The sequence below is a fragment of the Trachemys scripta genome, chromosome 2 (assembly GCF_013100865.1).
Source record: "Trachemys scripta elegans isolate TJP31775 chromosome 2, CAS_Tse_1.0, whole genome shotgun sequence".
Classification (NCBI taxonomy): Eukaryota; Metazoa; Chordata; order Testudines; family Emydidae; genus Trachemys; species Trachemys scripta.
The window spans coordinates 189,131,982-189,149,354 of record NC_048299.1 but is presented as its reverse complement, the minus strand read 5'-3'; the positions used below and the strand labels follow the sequence as shown (position 1 = coordinate 189,149,354).

The 17,373-nt window shown below is 39.8% G+C and overlaps 1 protein-coding gene across 2 annotated transcripts in view; it reads left to right on the top strand.

The window, feature by feature from the left end:
- The window catches only part of DOK6 (docking protein 6), a 400,728-nt gene that overhangs the window by 164,056 nt on the left and 219,299 nt on the right, over positions 1–17,373 (top strand). For both annotated transcript variants that reach the window (XM_034762544.1, XM_034762545.1), the window contains exon 3: positions 17,223–17,337. In XM_034762544.1, the coding sequence (XP_034618435.1) occupies positions 17,223–17,337 (115 nt within the window). The remainder of the gene's footprint in view (positions 1–17,222; positions 17,338–17,373) is intronic.

The following is a 17,373-nucleotide window of genomic DNA, read 5'->3' as shown; positions in this document are numbered from 1 at the left end:
ATGTTGCACATGAATACACATGTGTAGTCCATTATCTACTCTTGTGTGGAATTGTTTGAAGGATTGGGGATTTTGTTTTGAATTAATTGTAAGGTAGACAGGACAGTTAGATAAAAAAAATGTATACAGAAAAGAAAAGTTGTCTCACCAAGTGCTTTCATATAAAACAATTAAGTCTCAATAATAACAAGTCAGATGGCCTAGGTGGCCAAACTACTGTATCTGATTTTTATATAGTCAGAGGAATTTAAAAAAAAAAAAAAAAAAAAAAAAAGAGCAATACGATCATAGTCGTGATTAGTTGGCTTTTGTACTAAATAGGCTGTTATCTTTAAGACCCTTTAATCATTTTTTGCACAATTTGAAGGATGTGTAATGAATGAAATGGAATTATTGCATGAAGAGAAAAGATTGTTAAGGCAATTGAATACTGCCCTGGAGAATTAGATCCTATCTCTGCCCCTCCCACAAAGTTCCATTCAAGCAATTTTTAACCTAAACTTTTCACAGGTATCACTAATTATGTGTGACTTGTTTTCTGGGTGCCTGACTTGGGACCACAGGGTCTAATTTGCTGGAGTGCGGCGCAACTAAAGTCAATGGGATCTTTGCTTTGAACATATAAAGTAACAAGGAGTCTGGTGGCACCTTAAAGACTAACAGATTTATTTGGGCATAAGCTTTCGTGAGTAAAAACCTCACTTCTTCGGATGCATAGCGAAGAAGTGAGGTTTTTACTCACGAAAGCTTATGCCCAAATAAATCTGTTAGTCTTTAAGGTGCCACCAGACTCCTTGTTGTTTTTGTAGATACAGACTAACACGGCTACCCCCTGATACTTGACAACATATAAAGTACTGTCTAATGGTAAGTATGCTGAAAAGTCAGGTACTATGTGTCTCAAATCAGGCATCCAAGTTAATGGACAAATTTTGACCTCAGTCTCTCTTTGCCTCTGCTCCTTATCTGTAAAATAGGGATATTCCCAACCCTTCACCTTACCAGAGATGTGATATGAAGATTGACTGTGAAGCATTCAGATACTGTTATTGATGAGCAGCATAGAAAAGCCCATGGAGAAATTAATAATTCTTTCTTTGGGGCAGGGTTTAAGGCATGGTCCACACATTGAACAATGAGCATAAATATTGAATAACTGCTCATTCACTGAGCCCTGTCCATCATGTGCACGGAATAAGGCAGGGGTCCTATGGAAAAAAATAGAATGTGATCAAGTAATAAAGACTGTATCATAATGCATATGCACAAGGGTATGAATAAAGCTTGCAGAGGTAACCTTAATTCTAGTATTTCCTAGCTTTGGGATGCTTGACTTTGCAACCATAACATTCTTTTACCATAGAGTTGTTTTTTGTTTGTTTTTTTAAAGTGTATAACAGATTAAAGGAATTAACTACTCTGTTATTATCTAAGTAGGAGAAGTGAACAGCATAAATAGGAAAAAGCAAATTTGAACTATTTCAAACTTAACCATCTAACATACTATCAGTAACACTAGTAAGGTAATTTTGTTTTTTAAGCATGTATGACCCCCTTTAAAGCTACATTGCATTTTGTTAGGTGAATCATGGAATGAGTGTAGGTTTCTCAAATGGGAACGAGAACAAGAAATGTCCTTAATAGCAAACAGGTACAAACATCACATCCAAACACATTAAGGTTGAATATGATGCTGGGGAAGACATTTAGATTTATTGTCACTTTCACTCTCTGTGGTAGTAAAGAGAGACTAAATATAACAAGCCTTATGCGTATTAAAGGCTCACTCAAGCATTTTGTATGTTTACTGCAAGAGAGTCCTTCTAGAGTAAATAAAAAAGAACAATTTATTATGAATATTGCTATAGAAATTCTGTCTCTAATTTTTACTACTTCATAGAAGGAAATTTGAAATTCAAATCACTGGCTGATGAAGAATGCTATTAAAAATGCATTAGGGTTGAAAATGTAGCTGTAGATAATTGTCATAACAGATATTCTAAACAAATGTACCCCCAACGACAATTAAGCTAAAAGAATTTTCATATAATCAGCTACTAAATTTCATTTAATTTTGAAAGCAGATGCAATAGAAACAATAAAAAGAAGTTCTAGAAGAATAAATACTAGAAATGTCAAATTAAAAATATGCAGAAATTCCAGACAAAGGGTTGTACTTTCATTCCAGAGTCTTTCATTCATTTTTCTCAAACTACCATGTGCTTCCTTTCTCAGCAGCCCCATGTCTCAGTATCTTTTGGGTTTCTAATACAGAATATCCTCTTTTTCAGACAATTTCTGAATGAAATTAGTACAGAATTCTGAAAGGCAGAATATTTTTAACTTCTTTGTGCTGCTTCTTATATTGTAATGTAAAATGCTTGATATAAAAACCTTTTATATCTTTTACCTAATTGACTGTTGTAGTTTTCGTATATACTATAGGGAATTCCACAAGTAATATAATATGATTAATTTCTTGTACATAGCAACTATAATGGTTGTAAATGCATACATTGGTTGCCTTTGCATTTAGAGTAAAAGATTCTTGGGCTTGTCTTCATGTACAATGCTACAGTGGTGCAGCTGCCCTGCTGTAGCACTTTAGTGAAGATGCTACTAAGCCGACAGGAGAGCTTCCTGGCAGCGTAGTTAATTCATCTCCCCCAGAGATAGTAGCTATGTTGTGTAGTGTGGACCTAGTCCTAAGTGCATTGTCACTGCATTGCAGAGTGTGAACTGCAGACCACAACAATGTGTTGCACTCTATTCCTGGCCTGAGTGGACACTGTTGGTGTGAACTAAAAGGTACGTAGTTCACATTATCATGGTTCTCACTGTGGTTAGACTAGATATAGCCAAAATCTCTCATATTGCTTAGGGCTTGTCTACAAGAACACTTACTTTGCAGCAAGCTGGGGTGCAAATCTATCCTGCCTTGGCCTGCTGTGCACTTAATGTCCCTGTGAACTCTGCTGCTGCACACTAAATGTTCCATAGTGCGCTTTAATTTACTTTCCTTTCAAAGAGGGTAGATCAAATTTCACTAAAAAACTTTTATTGTGTGGCAGCAGGGTTCACATGGACACTTAATCTGCAGCAGGCTAATGAGGGCTTGATTTACACCCCAGCTTGCCACCAACTAAGTGTTCACTTAAGGGCTGGTCTACATGGTTTGAAAATGTTAGCCTTATTTGTATTTATCACAATGTATTTTATAAGGCCACCAATCCTGCAAAGATTTATGTGTATGATTAATTTAAGTGCATAGAACTATTTGTGCTTATAGTTAAATACATGCTTAAGTGATTTGCTGAATCAGGCCCCAAATCTCTTAATTTATTTGTCTGAGGAGACACATCAGTGCCAGATGCTAGGCCCTGATTCCTCAATGAGCTCCACAAAGACAGCATCCTTTTGAAGTCAGTGACACTACATGCAGGATCAGTAGTCTACCTACATGGAGTGCCTTGACCAACTCAGAGACTTAAATTGTGGTTGAAAATTATGCCCTGAATTTTGTACACCTGACTTTTGCAGGAGTCAGTTAAAGCTATGCCTGTCCAACACAATATACACATATGTGTCTCATTTTAATTTGTCTGATGAAAAACTTTAAAAATCATTGGGGCAAATTCTCACTTTATTTAAAATGGGGTAAATCAGACCTATGCTCTGACCGTTGCATGATTTCACAAGTTCATCTGTGCAGAGTTCAACACCTACTTCTACTGAAGGAAACTGTGTGTCTGGATTTATGTCATTTTAAGGAGCAGAATTTAGCAGTTCAGTAGTTCCAAAAACTATTACGTTGTTAAACCCTAATGAAAATATTCTGCTATACATACACAAGTGAATTTTTAGACACAATTTGTTCTAAAGTAACTTCAAACTTAATAAACAGCTGTTAGTGACAGATCTGGAGTTCTGATAATGGTGTCGTTTTTATTAAACCAGGAGCAACATTTAAAAGTTGGAAAAGTATATTTACTTTTGATTTTACTCAAACTGAAATTTCACACATCTTTTAGGGGGGAAAAAAATCACGTTTGGATTCAGATCAATTATGAAAAGTTTCGACCCAAATGAACTATTGGAGAGCATTATGATGGATGAAAGATGGAAGCTGACTGGCATACTCTACCAGTATTGTCATACAGTAGTAATCTAAATATATTATTAAAGGTGAAATAATTTCACCATTTATGAAGTTCATGTATTATTGTCTGCTTGGATGATTACACTAAAATGATCAGTTCTCCATTTCTGTTTCTCAGACAAAAGCACAATGCTATTGTATTTGCGTTCCCATCACATCAGGGGACTGATCCGTTTTAGAAAACAACTTTATTGAAATTTGGAATGAAGATAATGAGATGTTTGCTATTCATATTTGGTTTTGTTTTAAACTCCCTCTTCCCCACATCCTCAAAACTACTTTATTTTTCAAATCTAAATTTGGATTCTAAATTGCGAGGTTCTTTTAACCAAATTATGCCTTATTTAAAACATTTCCAAACTTTCAATTCTCCCTGAGGTTTTTATATTTTAATCATGCACCAAGATGATTGTTCTATGATATTCAATTTGTGAATTAAAATGAATGGTACAGTTTGGAAAATATATGGGGGGAATTGTGGAGGTTGGGTTTTTTTATATTACAGTTGATTTAGCTTTGTCTGCATGATACAAGGTATTGTTTTGAAGTATAAAGGCAATTCTTTTCCAGTAGCTATAAAAATAATAATTGGTGATTAAAATAAGAGAGATCACAATGAGGCTTTAAACTCCATTTTACAACTGCTGACGATTGACTGGGAGCACTGTAACCCCAGTGGGCTGGCTGATTTTACGGATTACACAGCAGTTGTTCAGTTCTGGAAGCATTATAGTAGTGTACTTCAAGAGACAAAGTGAAATAACTTGCTGTGATGAGGGCTCTGCCTTATTACCTAATGAATGCCAGTCTACATGAATAATTTGCAATGATCAAGCAGATTTGGTAGTCCCAACTTGTAGATACTGTGGAGCACTTAATATATGTTGTGAAATATATAGCAACCCCCTCCCCCTCCGCCCCCATCAAATGCTGGCTTTTTTTTTTTTTTTATAATAATTAGATTTCATGGAAACAAGACAAAAGAATTCTGGAATGGATTTGTTTGGTAGCTGGACAGGTTTTGCATCCTATGATGACAGGGTGCGGCAGGGTGAATTTCCCAGGAGTTAGTTTAATGATGATGATGATGCTCTGTTGAAGGTGAAGGTCAATCAGTTTTACGGTTCAAATGATAAATACAATTTCTAGGTTTTTTAAAATTATTTAAATCCTAAGGATAAATGAAAGATTTTTATTTATTTTTCATTCAGTTCAAAATTTAAAATAATAAAGATTGCATTCTCAAAAATAACTGATGAATTTTGATCTACAGAATGTTTCAGTTGTTTTAAAAGATCAAATTTAAAATCAAAAGGCAATAAGAAATAATAGAATGTTCATTTTCTGAGCTGTGCATATTTTCTCCTGTCAAATTTTCATTTTCTTGTAGTGACCTTTCTTGACTGTACCTTCTCTACGTTTTGTATGTTTATTCTTTATCACTTATTTCAGGCTAGTCTCTCTCTCATCCACCTTTTCCATTCATGACGCTTGAGTCACCTTCCTGTTATGTGAGCTCGCCAGGATGGAGGCCGCCTATGTTGGGCCTGGCAGAACTCCTGGAGGATGGCGTTACTGGCACTACTTTCAAGCCTTTCTCTTCAGGCCGAGTGGCTGGAGGCATGCCCTGGGGAGCAAGGGTAGAGACCACTATGTGTCTCCCTGGCAGAACTCCTGGAGGATGGCGTTACTGGCACTACTGCCTGCCCTGTTGTGGGGGAAATCCACCTTCAGGGGTGAAAAGAACTGTGTTCTCAGTCAGTACGCTCTGGTCTTAGTTTACATTTTCTCTCATTCCTCTATTCTGTTCTTCTTCCTTCACAGTTACTTTGTTGATACACTCTTCAACCTTCCTCATCTAATTCTGTGTTGTCTTATCTGTTCTCTTGTTCTCCGTTCAGTTTTATCACTTCCCCCTCTAAAAGATTTTGCAGTATCCAGATTTTTTAATATTTTTTTGTTCAAGCTTGTTCTTCAGCCTTCCATATCTGTGCTTGGACACATGCTGTACCCTTATCCATTAAAAAGCTGCACTGGAGCTAGGAAAATGCATTTCATCCTAATTGTTCTGGTTAACAGGGCAGGATTTGCTGTCCATATCAGTTGAGTTCAGCTTCCACAAATACTCACAGATCTGGGGGACACATCCCCCTGTAAACCCGGACTTCTGCATTTTCTGGGTCTCCTTGCGTCTCAATGACCGCATGGCCTCCTTTAGAGCCACAAAGCTATGCAACTCCAGCACAACCTCCACTTGGTGTCAGTAGGATTCAGTCACGTAAAGGGATCTACTGCTGACTCAAGCACTATGTAATTTTCTGTTTGGATCACGGTATATCTAGCAGTTACTCCTTCCATTTCCTGCAGTGTTGTCCCTTCTGAAGTGAGTGACTTCTGTAGTGTCTGGGGCCCAAGTAAGAATGCAGCAGAGCTGCTGCCCTTTGTCATTCCATTGGCTGTCCCTTCTTCATGTCATTATGTGCTTGTATTGCACAGCAGATGGTAGCATGTGGGCCATTATTCAGAAAGAAAAGGATGAACAGTTACATTTTGCAGTCCTTTTCCTCTACTTCTGTTGTTGTTGTTAATAGAAATGTAGTGACAGGAAGCTAGTGGCATGCTAGAAAATAGAAATCCATTCATGTCAGTTCAGACCTTTCCTTCCACCCAGGCAATTTCCAGAATCTGTGCAATGTAAATACTGTGAGGTATAAGGACTCTCAAGAACATTCCCTGTCCTACTTCCAGATATGAGGAAGTACATATTTTTAGGATTATTCAAACAGGACATGCCTAAGAATAAAATGTTTGACGTTTTTCAATTTCCTCTGATGATACTAGGGAAAAGTGGTCTAAATGAAATTACTATAAGGTGGGTGCACAACTGGTTGAAAGACAATACTCAAAGAGTAGTTATCAGTGGTTCACTGTCAAACTGGGAGGGTACCTAGTAGGATCCCACATGGGTCAGTTCTGGATCCAGTCTATTCAATATTTTCATGAATGACTTGGATAATGGAGTGAAGAGAGGGCTTATAACGTCTGCAGATGACACCAAGCTGGAAGGGATTGCAAGCACTTTGGAGGACAGGATTAGAATTTAAAATGATCTTGGCAAATTGGATAATTGGTCTGAAATCGACAAGATAAAATTCAATAAAGACAAGTGCAAAGTACTTCACTTAGGAATCTTACAAAATGGGGAATATGTAGCTAGGTGGTACTACTGCTGAAAAAGATCGGGGGTTATAGTGGATCACAAATTGAAACTTCTTCAAACATGTTAAGAATAGTTATAAAGAAGACTGTGATCAATTGTTCTCCATGTCCACTGAAGGTAGGACAAAAAGTAATGGGTTTAAACCACAGCAAAGGAGATTTAAGTTAGATATTAGGAAAAAACTTTATAACTATAGTCTTCCAAAGGAGGCTGTGGAACCCCCATCACTGGAGGCTTTTGAGAACAGCTTGGACAGAAAACTGTAAGGGATGGTCTAGGTTTACTTGGCTTCAATGCAGGGTGCTGGACTTGATAACTTCTCAAAGTCCCTTAGTCTTCATTTCTATAGTTCTATATATTGTTTTTGCATGTCTTCAATTATCTGTTTTTGTTTGTCATAGGGATTTATTTTCTGACTATAATTTAGGTCTGCACTGTGGAGCAGTGAGCTGTTTAAATATATCATTTTAGGATCATGTTCCTGGATGTGAGTTATATACACAGACAAGATTTATTTGCATAAATGAATAGTGCAGCTGATCCCTTTTGTAACTTTGCAAGGCATATATTAAGACATGTATTAATGTGGACCTTCCTCCGCTCCCCTGTAAATCTCAATTCCACAGTATAACCTGGTTGAATAAGAAAGTAATTTTAGTAGAGTATTAAGTAGGCAAAATGAAAATGAACTAATTTCAGTGTGATTGGTTCAGCTATTAGTTAGTCATCCCATTTTGTATCTGTGCAATTCACTGCATCTCCTGGTATGTAGGATTTTACATTTATTATAATCAAATCTCTTATTGATGCCTGTAGCCCCCACAGCTCTATTATTAATTATGATTATTAATACAGTATTAACAATATGTTCTGTGCTTCACAGACAGATATGAAGACTATCAGTGTATTGATCCATCTATTTACCTGTATATCCCCCATCACCATAATAACAAAGCACCTGTCCTGAAAAATTTACTTTATGCAGAGATATAAACAAAGTAGGTGTAACCAAAAACAGTGCAATTGAATGGTGAAGTTAAGAATGTATGTTGTTAATTCCATTTTTTGTGTGATTTTTTTTTTTTGGCATAATATATATATTTTTTTATAGTAGATTAAAGGGGATGGATGGTGAAGCTCATATCACTCTGCAGTTTGGTTCTGTGTTGTGGGTTTATTAGCTCTCCTATTTAGATGTCATCTGCAAATATGATCACAATTGAATTCATACCAAAGACACACCCAATGAAGACATGGAGTGGATGTTTAAGGTGCTTGTTCTTGTGTAGTATTTTTTGGATGGGGGGGAGGAGTTAGTTTGTCTAAAAAGCCTTTGGAAACCCTTACAGACAGAGGTGACACCATGTGCCCCCCCAGATTTCTGCCAGAGCTTATATTTTTATTTGTATTTTTTTTTAACGGAGTGGGTTCTAAATACGTGAGTGCACAGTAGTTTATTTCAAAACAGAGATGCCAGCAATAGCGAGCTGTCCCCCTTTTCCCTGTGTCTCCCTGGTGCTGACCCACAGTGACCCTCCAGCCACATCAACAGGGCTGCACGTGGAAGGCAAATGCCACACTTGCCAGAGGCTTGCAAGGGCCCGTGAGGCCGGGCGCCTGCCCCGATGTTTGTTCGGGTCTCGCACAGAGACCTGGGGGGGATTTAACCAGGGCCATGGGGTGGCTAATGCGCAAGTGCCCCTGGCTGCGGGGGTGGGGGGAGAGACGGAGAGCCTTGGAAGCCACAGCTGGAAACCATCCAGCTTTCAAGGGCTTGGGGCGGGGCTAGGGCTGCCCAACTCCCGTGCATGGGTTTCTTGTTGACTCAGAGCCGGCCCTGCACAGCAGCTGGTGGAGCTGAGCCAGGTAAGTGACCTCGGAGGATGAGCAAACTATGAGCTGTGCCCCGCGGGGAGAGGCAGGAGCAATAGCTGGGCACTGCAGGGAACGGCTGCTGCTTTCTGGGAGTAGAGAGTGAGGGTAAGGGGGATCTGCCTAGGGTGGGCCATGACTCAAGCTGTTCAGGGGTGGCCGAACCTTTAAATTGTTCCATCCCCCCACTATCAAGAGTTACACATCATCTCTGCATAAAGAATGCTAGGTTATGCTATCAAGAATTTCCAGACTTCCATATGTTTAATCTCTGTAACAGAAATAGCTCTATAGACCATCTGAAATTGGTCCTTGGACAGCATTGTGAGACATTGCATCAGAGACCTGGCTTGGAAAAGAACAAAATTCTAGATTCAGAAACAGCACTGGACATAATAGAGATTAGTCAGTGCTGCAGAAACAAGGGCCATATTACTGTGAAATAGATAATGCCTTAATAGAAAAATCGTCAGTAGTGTTAACTTGTACACTAATATGTAGTGGAGTACCAATATAGGATCATAGTGACTGATCACTCAAACAAAATTACCCATTCTAAACATCAACAACAACATTTTGGGGATAGAGTAGTTTGACTTTGCATTAGGCTGGACAGTCGACATTCTTTTCACTAGGGATAGGAGTAATTGTGCCAGCTTTCTGAAGGGGGCCAACTCATGATTTTGATTTACAATGTAAGGAAAATACTCTTAATATTAAGGTTTTGTCATAGTCATAGGAAAACCAGTGTCCTGATGACTGTGATCCTGAGTGTCCGTTGAACAGCAAAGCAAAAGCTTTATTTTTTACCATGTATTTTTTTTCACAGATTCGTAGTCAATGAGGCTAGGAAAGACCATTCAGTTGAACGACTTGAATGTGGCAGAGCTACCTTTTGATGAATGTGGGAGTGCTTGTTAATATATATTTGTCTATATCCCAAAATGTATTATAGGATTTCTGAGATGACAGGTTGGAATGTCAGGAGGAGCATTGTTTCAACACACTCCCCCCTCCATTTATAATCATAAGACCAGTGATTGCATGCTATTAGGGCTGAATTGGTCTAATTGCTAAACAATGGAGCAACCATCACAAGGGCATTCTCTTAGATGGCCTGGCAGATAGAGTGGGTGTCAAGGCTGTATTCCCACTTTGAACTTTAGGGCACAAATGTGGGGGCCTGCATGAAAACTTCTAAGCTTAACTACCAGCTTAGCTCTGGTCCGCTGTCACCATCTTAAAGCTAATTCCCTTCCCTGGGAAGCCTTGAGAAATCTTTCACCAATTCCCTGGTGAATACAGATCCAAACCCCTTGGATCTTAAAACAAGGAGAAATTAACCATTCCCCTCCCTCCTCCCACCAACTCATGGTGAATACAGATCCAACCCCCTTGGATCTAAAAACAAGGAAAAATCAATCAGGTTCTTAAAAAGAAGGCTTTTAATTAAAGAAAAAGGTAAAAATCATCTCTGTGAAATCAGTATGGAAAATAACTTTACAGGGTAATCAAACTTAAAGAGCTCAGAGGACCTCCCTCTAGCCTCAGGTTCAAAGTATAGCAAACAAAGATAAACACTCTAGTAAAAGGTACATTTACAAGTTGAGAAAAACAAAGTAAAACTGAGATGCCTTGCCTGGCTTTTTACTTACAAGTCTGAAATATGAGAGACTTATTTAGAAAGATGGGGAGAACCTGGATTGATGCCTGGTCCCTCTCAGTCCCAAGAGCGAACGAACTCCCAAACAAAGAGCACAAACAAAAGCCTCCCCCCCACCCAAGATTTGAAAGTATCTTGTCCCCTTATTGGTCCTTTGGGTCAGATGCCAGCCAGGTTACCTGAGCTTCTTAACCCTTTACAGGGAAAAGGATTTTGGAGTCTCTGGCCAGGAGGGATTTTATAGTACTGTACACAGGACAGCTGTTACCCTTCCCTTTATAGTTATGACAGTGGGGAAAAAACAATCTGAAGTAAAAGCAAGACTTCACAGCTAGGCCTTGGAATGAAAGCCATTGAGAAATCTGAAAGAGACCAAGTTGGGTGAGGTAATATCTATTACTGAACCAAAATCTGTTGGTGAGAGACACAAGAAGTTGGTCCAATAAAAGATATTATCTCACCCACATCTCTCTATTGTCCTGGGACCAACAGAACTACAACAACATTGCATATTTTGAGAAATATAATTGCGCTCAGGCACACACAAGGATGAGAAAGAGGAGTTTTCATGAGAGGGGGTGTCAGGGACCAGGGGCAGACTGTCATGTCCATAGATGGACTGGAGAAGGAAGTCGAGCCACAGTCAATAACCTGGGTCCAGAGCTGAAGGGGTGGGGTCAAGCCATAGTCTGGAACCAGGACCTGAGACCCATGGTCAAGCCACAGAAAATAGTCAGGAACCACAGGGGCAGGCTGAGCAATCTGCTTGTAGATATCCACATTTCCATGGCAGGTCCATAGCTGTGCTTGCATAGCCTCTTCTCCCCACAGGCCCAAGAGATCCAATATCTCTTGTCTACTCCAGGCTGGAGTGTGTCTGGAGCATGTAGCTGGCATGGTCAGCTGGGCAGTTGCACGCAACAATGGAGAGCTGCTAGACAGGAAATCAGGAAAAGGAATTTACAAAATTTGTGGGTGTTTAAAGGAGAGGGGTGGCTTCCAGTCTCCATAATCACTGGGCAGTAGAGTTCACAATGGTGACCACAGCAGTCAGCGTTGGGTATTGTGGGACAGTTGCTGGATGACTGTTAGGGTTGGCACAGGTAACACAGTGTCTACATATCTGCTGTGTTGATCTCCATACCTTGACCTTGGCTCAATGCTGCTTGGGGAGGTGATATTACTATGTTGGCAAATAGGCCACTTACAGCAGTGGAAGACAAATTTAAGTGTGGACACAAGCACAACTAGATACTTAAGATCTTGTACTTAGCACACTTGAATACAGAGGCGTAAGTTGCTTTCTATTAGCTTTCCACATTTTGATGCTAGGAGCAGTCATGAATTTATCTGGTCCTCAGTACAAGTTGAGCTGACAGGAGCAGTTGATGAAGAGCTAGCAATGCTAGCTTTCTGCAAATCAGTGATTCCCTTATATAAGGATAATCCCTAGCAGGCTTTTAAAGACAATTTTCTATCCCTTTTTGCATTGCTATAAGAGGGCTGAGGACCTGGCCCATTATGAACAGAGGGAGTTGCTAAAATGCCAGAAGCAAAATGATGTGAAAACTGGATTATTTTCTTTTATAAGGTGCAAGGGTGCTGGAACTGGAGGAGCCATGGTCCTCCCACTTTTTGAAAGCGGACAGGCCTGGCCCGTCCACTTTTTGCCATGAGCCATCCCGCCTACCCAGCCAGGCCGGCACCTGGAGACCAGCCAGGGAGCCTGGGCAGCATAGGGCACCGCGGACCCTCCACCTGCCGAGGCTGAAGGGAGGGGAAGAGAGCAGCCCGTATCCCTGCACCCAGGACCCCTCACACAGGGCAGGTGGAGGGTCACATCATGGCTCCCCACAGCTGCCTGGCCATGCAGCTCAGCTGTTACCATGGACAGGCTTCAGCTCCGAGGCCCCATCCCCTGGCCAGAGCCAGGTTGGGGAAAGCTGTGCAGGAGCCACAAACCCTGAGCAGGGGGCCTGCTGAGCGTGGACAAAGGCTGGGAGATGTTCTTGGCCCCCCTACTCCAGGCAGGTGGAGGGTCCGTGGCTCCCAGCCTGCTCCGGCTTGGCCGGGGGTGGGGTCTTGGGTGGAAGGGGTGGGGTGGAGCCATGGAGGGGGCGGGGACCCACCCACTTTTGGGAAGGCTCCACCACCATTGCTCAGGTGATTCTTTTTACATCAGTTAACAGGACAGTTTTGTCTGAGATTGGTATAAGTAAAAGATTAATGAAAGCAAACATCTTGACTATTTTTTTTCCAGTTTTGTTCATTTTATGCACTTGGCAGTACTTTGAGTATGGTCTATTTTTCACTATTTCTCAGTAGTCAGTTTCACTTGTGTAGCCTTTTGGTCAATTTGTCCTGATATTTGTGTGGGCATATCATACCGGAATGGGTGAGAAATACTTTTAAAAAATGAAAATGTGTGACTTGAAAACCACAAATGTCATTAGGAGGGCTCAGGAGCAGTTGGGAGTACCTGAAAGTAATTGTAACTCCACTTTCAGGAAATGGCTGGAGTTCAAGTAGGCAATGTCTCGTTAGTGGCAAGAGAAGTAGCCATTTAAAAAAATGCAGTACTAGAGTTCTATTTCTATTGACCAAGAAAAATCCTGAGAACAGGCTCTAAACCTTGAGAGGTTTCTAACAACAGAAGTCTATACAGGGGAAACAGTTGTAATTAAATGCAAAACAACTCTAAATATTTTCTTACGGTGTTGAGAATAGGCCCATTTCCATAGAAAATTTAATGACTTTTATGGAAAAAATAAGCATATTTTCTACATGAAATTATGCATTATTCAACAAAGAATTACCCCTCCGCCATGTACAACCAATATGAGTGGCAGGGAGCCCACAACATTTTAGGAATCAAAATCGCATGAAACAAAATGTGAATTTCATGCAGCTGTACTTGACCCACCAAAACGAGGAACTTTACAAACAGTCTACTGAAAATCTGGAGAACCATGGCAGCTCAGTGCTGGTCATAGCACATAGAAAAGGACAAAGAGAATGTGGCAGAAAATGGTCTCCCATTTAAGGATTAAATGTTTTTCATTGTACTAATGTGTGTTGTCCCACTGAAGTTTTGGTGTCTTTAGACTGTGAGTAAAGCAAACAGGTGTTGTGTATTGCCCTGCTCCCAAGGTTTGTATCTTACTCCCATGAAAATCAAGGCAGTGCATTTCTTCCCAGTAAGTGAAACAGAAGGACTCACTCCCTGCTTACTTCCAACTGGCCATATTGAATGCTACTCTGTGTGTGACTGATCCTGATTTTTCAGTAGAAAATGTACTGCTGATGTATTTTAATACAATTATTTATTGCATGATGTAATCTAATATACTGATTAGTATGAGGGACTAGTAGAATCTTTTGCTTCTGTATGGATGGCTAAATATGTCTCCCCAGTTTTGTTGATAGTAGCCTCTGAATAAAATTTGAGTTACTGTCAAAATTCGTATGTAGCTTAGGTGCCCAGATTGGAGTATTTTTTATCTTTTTTTTTTTTTTTAATCAGTGGCAGCTCAGGAACTATTTACTGCAGGATCATTCTGATAATCTTTAATCCTCAAGTGATAAAGGAAAAAATCACTAACTAGAATAGCTCACATCTCTGGCTGAAGAGTTGTTTAAAGCGTTCTTGATACAGTTTATGACATCTTGTCACCATTCAAAGCTTTTGAAGATTATTATCTAATATTTCCTTTCCTCCTGCTCCAGAGAGAGAAACCTTCCATTGTCAATTTAGTGGGTATTGTACTGGGTTTTTCTGAATGTTGTTCTCACAACCATTTATGCAAATACATCCAACACCCTCTTTATATGCTTTTCCCCATTTAATTAGGGTCATCTATATTTCTTGCATGTTATAGTGTTGATTATCTATTTAGATTCTGAACACCTAATCTTTAGTCAATGACAGTTAGGCATCTTTGAAAAAACTCACTAGCCACATATCTGCATCCTGAGGTACCTAAATACCTTTAAAAGTATGAGCCCAACTTTGCTAGCCGTAGTGAAAAGTACCTGAGATTTCACACTTCCAAGGCTACAAATCTTCCAAAGCTACATCTGTTTAATTTACATCTTCACTCCCCCACCAATAAATAACCATATCACTAGCTTGGCTGGGGTTTTGAGAAGTCTGGGAAGAGAGAAAGCCACTCCTCTCGAATGCTCCTCCCACCTGTATTTTGGCCATAGTCCTGGTGCCAGAGTGTGGGGGTTTTCTACGCATCACTGACATCCAAGTGCCCTATGGTGAAGTTGAGAGGGACTCAGAGTATGGGTGAAACCTATTTCCCTACCCCTCTGTCCATGGATTGCTGATAATAAATAATTTAATAGATTCTGAGCTCCCCCAATAATCGAATGCTGAGAACTAACCTACACCTCAGTTAGTTTATTTGGGCTCCCTCCACTCAAACAAACACATGATTTCTGAGCCCTAAATCCTCTTCCTAATTAATGAGCCTGGGAGTTTCTGCCCCCTCCTATCTTCTAGTGAATTAATTTTGGGTTCCCCTACATTTATTAAATTCTGGCATCTTCCTGCCCTTCAGTTATTGGATTCTGGGCTTCCTCCCCTCCCACCATTAATTAATGAATTTTTCCCCTTTCCTTCTTTGCGGAGCTTCTCTGGAGGCAACAGGTGTCACTAATTGAGATTAGTGGATACTTTTGACCGTAATCTCTATGTGCCTCAGCTCCCATTTGTAAAATAGGATAATACCATTCCCTCACCTCACGGAGGTGTGGAAGTATTGTGAATATTAAATGAATTGTTTATGAAGTACTCAGATACAATGGTGATGAATGCCATAAAAAAAAAACTGTGAGGAAATGAACAATTCTGTCTTCAGAGCAGTGTGCAGTACATAATATTTAGGGCCACATGTTGAACAATGAAGATAAAACAAAATATTGAATAGCTGTTTATTCAATGAGCACTGTCCATCCTGTGCCCTGAGGCAGGGGTCTTGTGGAATATATAGTATGTGATCATGTAATCTTTTGATCTCTGCATTCTGGGTATTGGGAGTAGGGGTATTGTTGCTTTCATGAGACAAACTCCCTGCTCTCAGCTCCGGAGTCCAGACCCTCACAGCCCATGGCAACCCAAACAAGCAAGTATAGGGAAGGTCCTTTGTAGCCCTGGGCTGGAACATACTCAGCGTGAATAGAAATTTGTGAGAGTTTAGCAGCTAAAATCCCTGAAGTCTCTACTGAGCATGTGCAAAGGGGAGTTTTTTCAAATGCTTATAAATTGGCCAAATTTGGGCAGATTTTCATGGGGACAGCAAAAGGCCCATTGGTGACATAGAGGTCACCCCCCTGCCAAATTTCTAGTCCCTGAATCTGAGTGCTAGAACTGTCCATAGAAAAGGCCTCCAGAATTTTGTTGTTATGGGTAAAACCCTTAGCATCTTTTTTATAAATAGCTGAACTGTTTTGACTGAAATTTTTCAGAACAATTCAGCATGAGGGAGACACCTGGCCTGCAAAATTTCATCCCAAACAGTTAAAGTTTCACAAAGTTATGAGGAACTAATATCAGGGCCTTGTAATGGGAAGTACTATTTAATAGGCAGTACTAGTAGTACTCGTACTTTTCTGGGTATTTTTCTCCCATTTAGTGCTAATTGAAATTATCCATATGTCTTGAAGGATGGGGACATAAATATTGCATTTTGTATACAATTAATTTTTTATGTTATGGCTAATTTCTTCTAGCTAAATTTTTCCTGGACCTTCTCAATTTTTGGGTCAATACAGTTAAAGTTAGAATCATGACTTTCTAGTTCTGACAAGGACGGCACTGGAGCTGCCAATTTCACTTTAAAGATAAATGACACAGTGTCAATCTGAAGGTGTATGGTATTAATTGGCACAATGAATTGGCTGCTTCCCTTGGCTAATAAGATACTGCTATTTCTTTAACAGCGACATACTTGCTACAAATTCTGCAACAGATTTGCTAATTTGTATGTTCACACAAGTTTGTTGTATTATAGGGAGAGTGCAAAGCCAGTCTAAATGAAAAAGAATAGGTTAATACTTTTTCACACACATTCTCATAAAATGAAAAAAAATAAGACCACACATTTTTGACAGAAGATAAATTCTGTAGACAATTCTACAGCTGTTAACTTGACTCACTTGTATATTGTTTCTCAGCTACAAGAAAATGAATTCAGATGGTGATCCGACAATGTGGTGATTGTAGTGAAAACTGAACATCTGGGGTGAGTGTTCTGTACTATTTATACACTGGTCTAAAATACGTTTCTCTTCACTTCAAGGTAACTGAGCTTCACAACATCAAAAACATAACCAGACTGCCTAGAGAGACAAAGAAGCATGCAGTGGCAATTATTTTTCATGATGAGACATCAAAGACATTTGCCTGTGAGTCAGGTAAGCAATTACTACCACATCTCCAGCTTCAGGAAA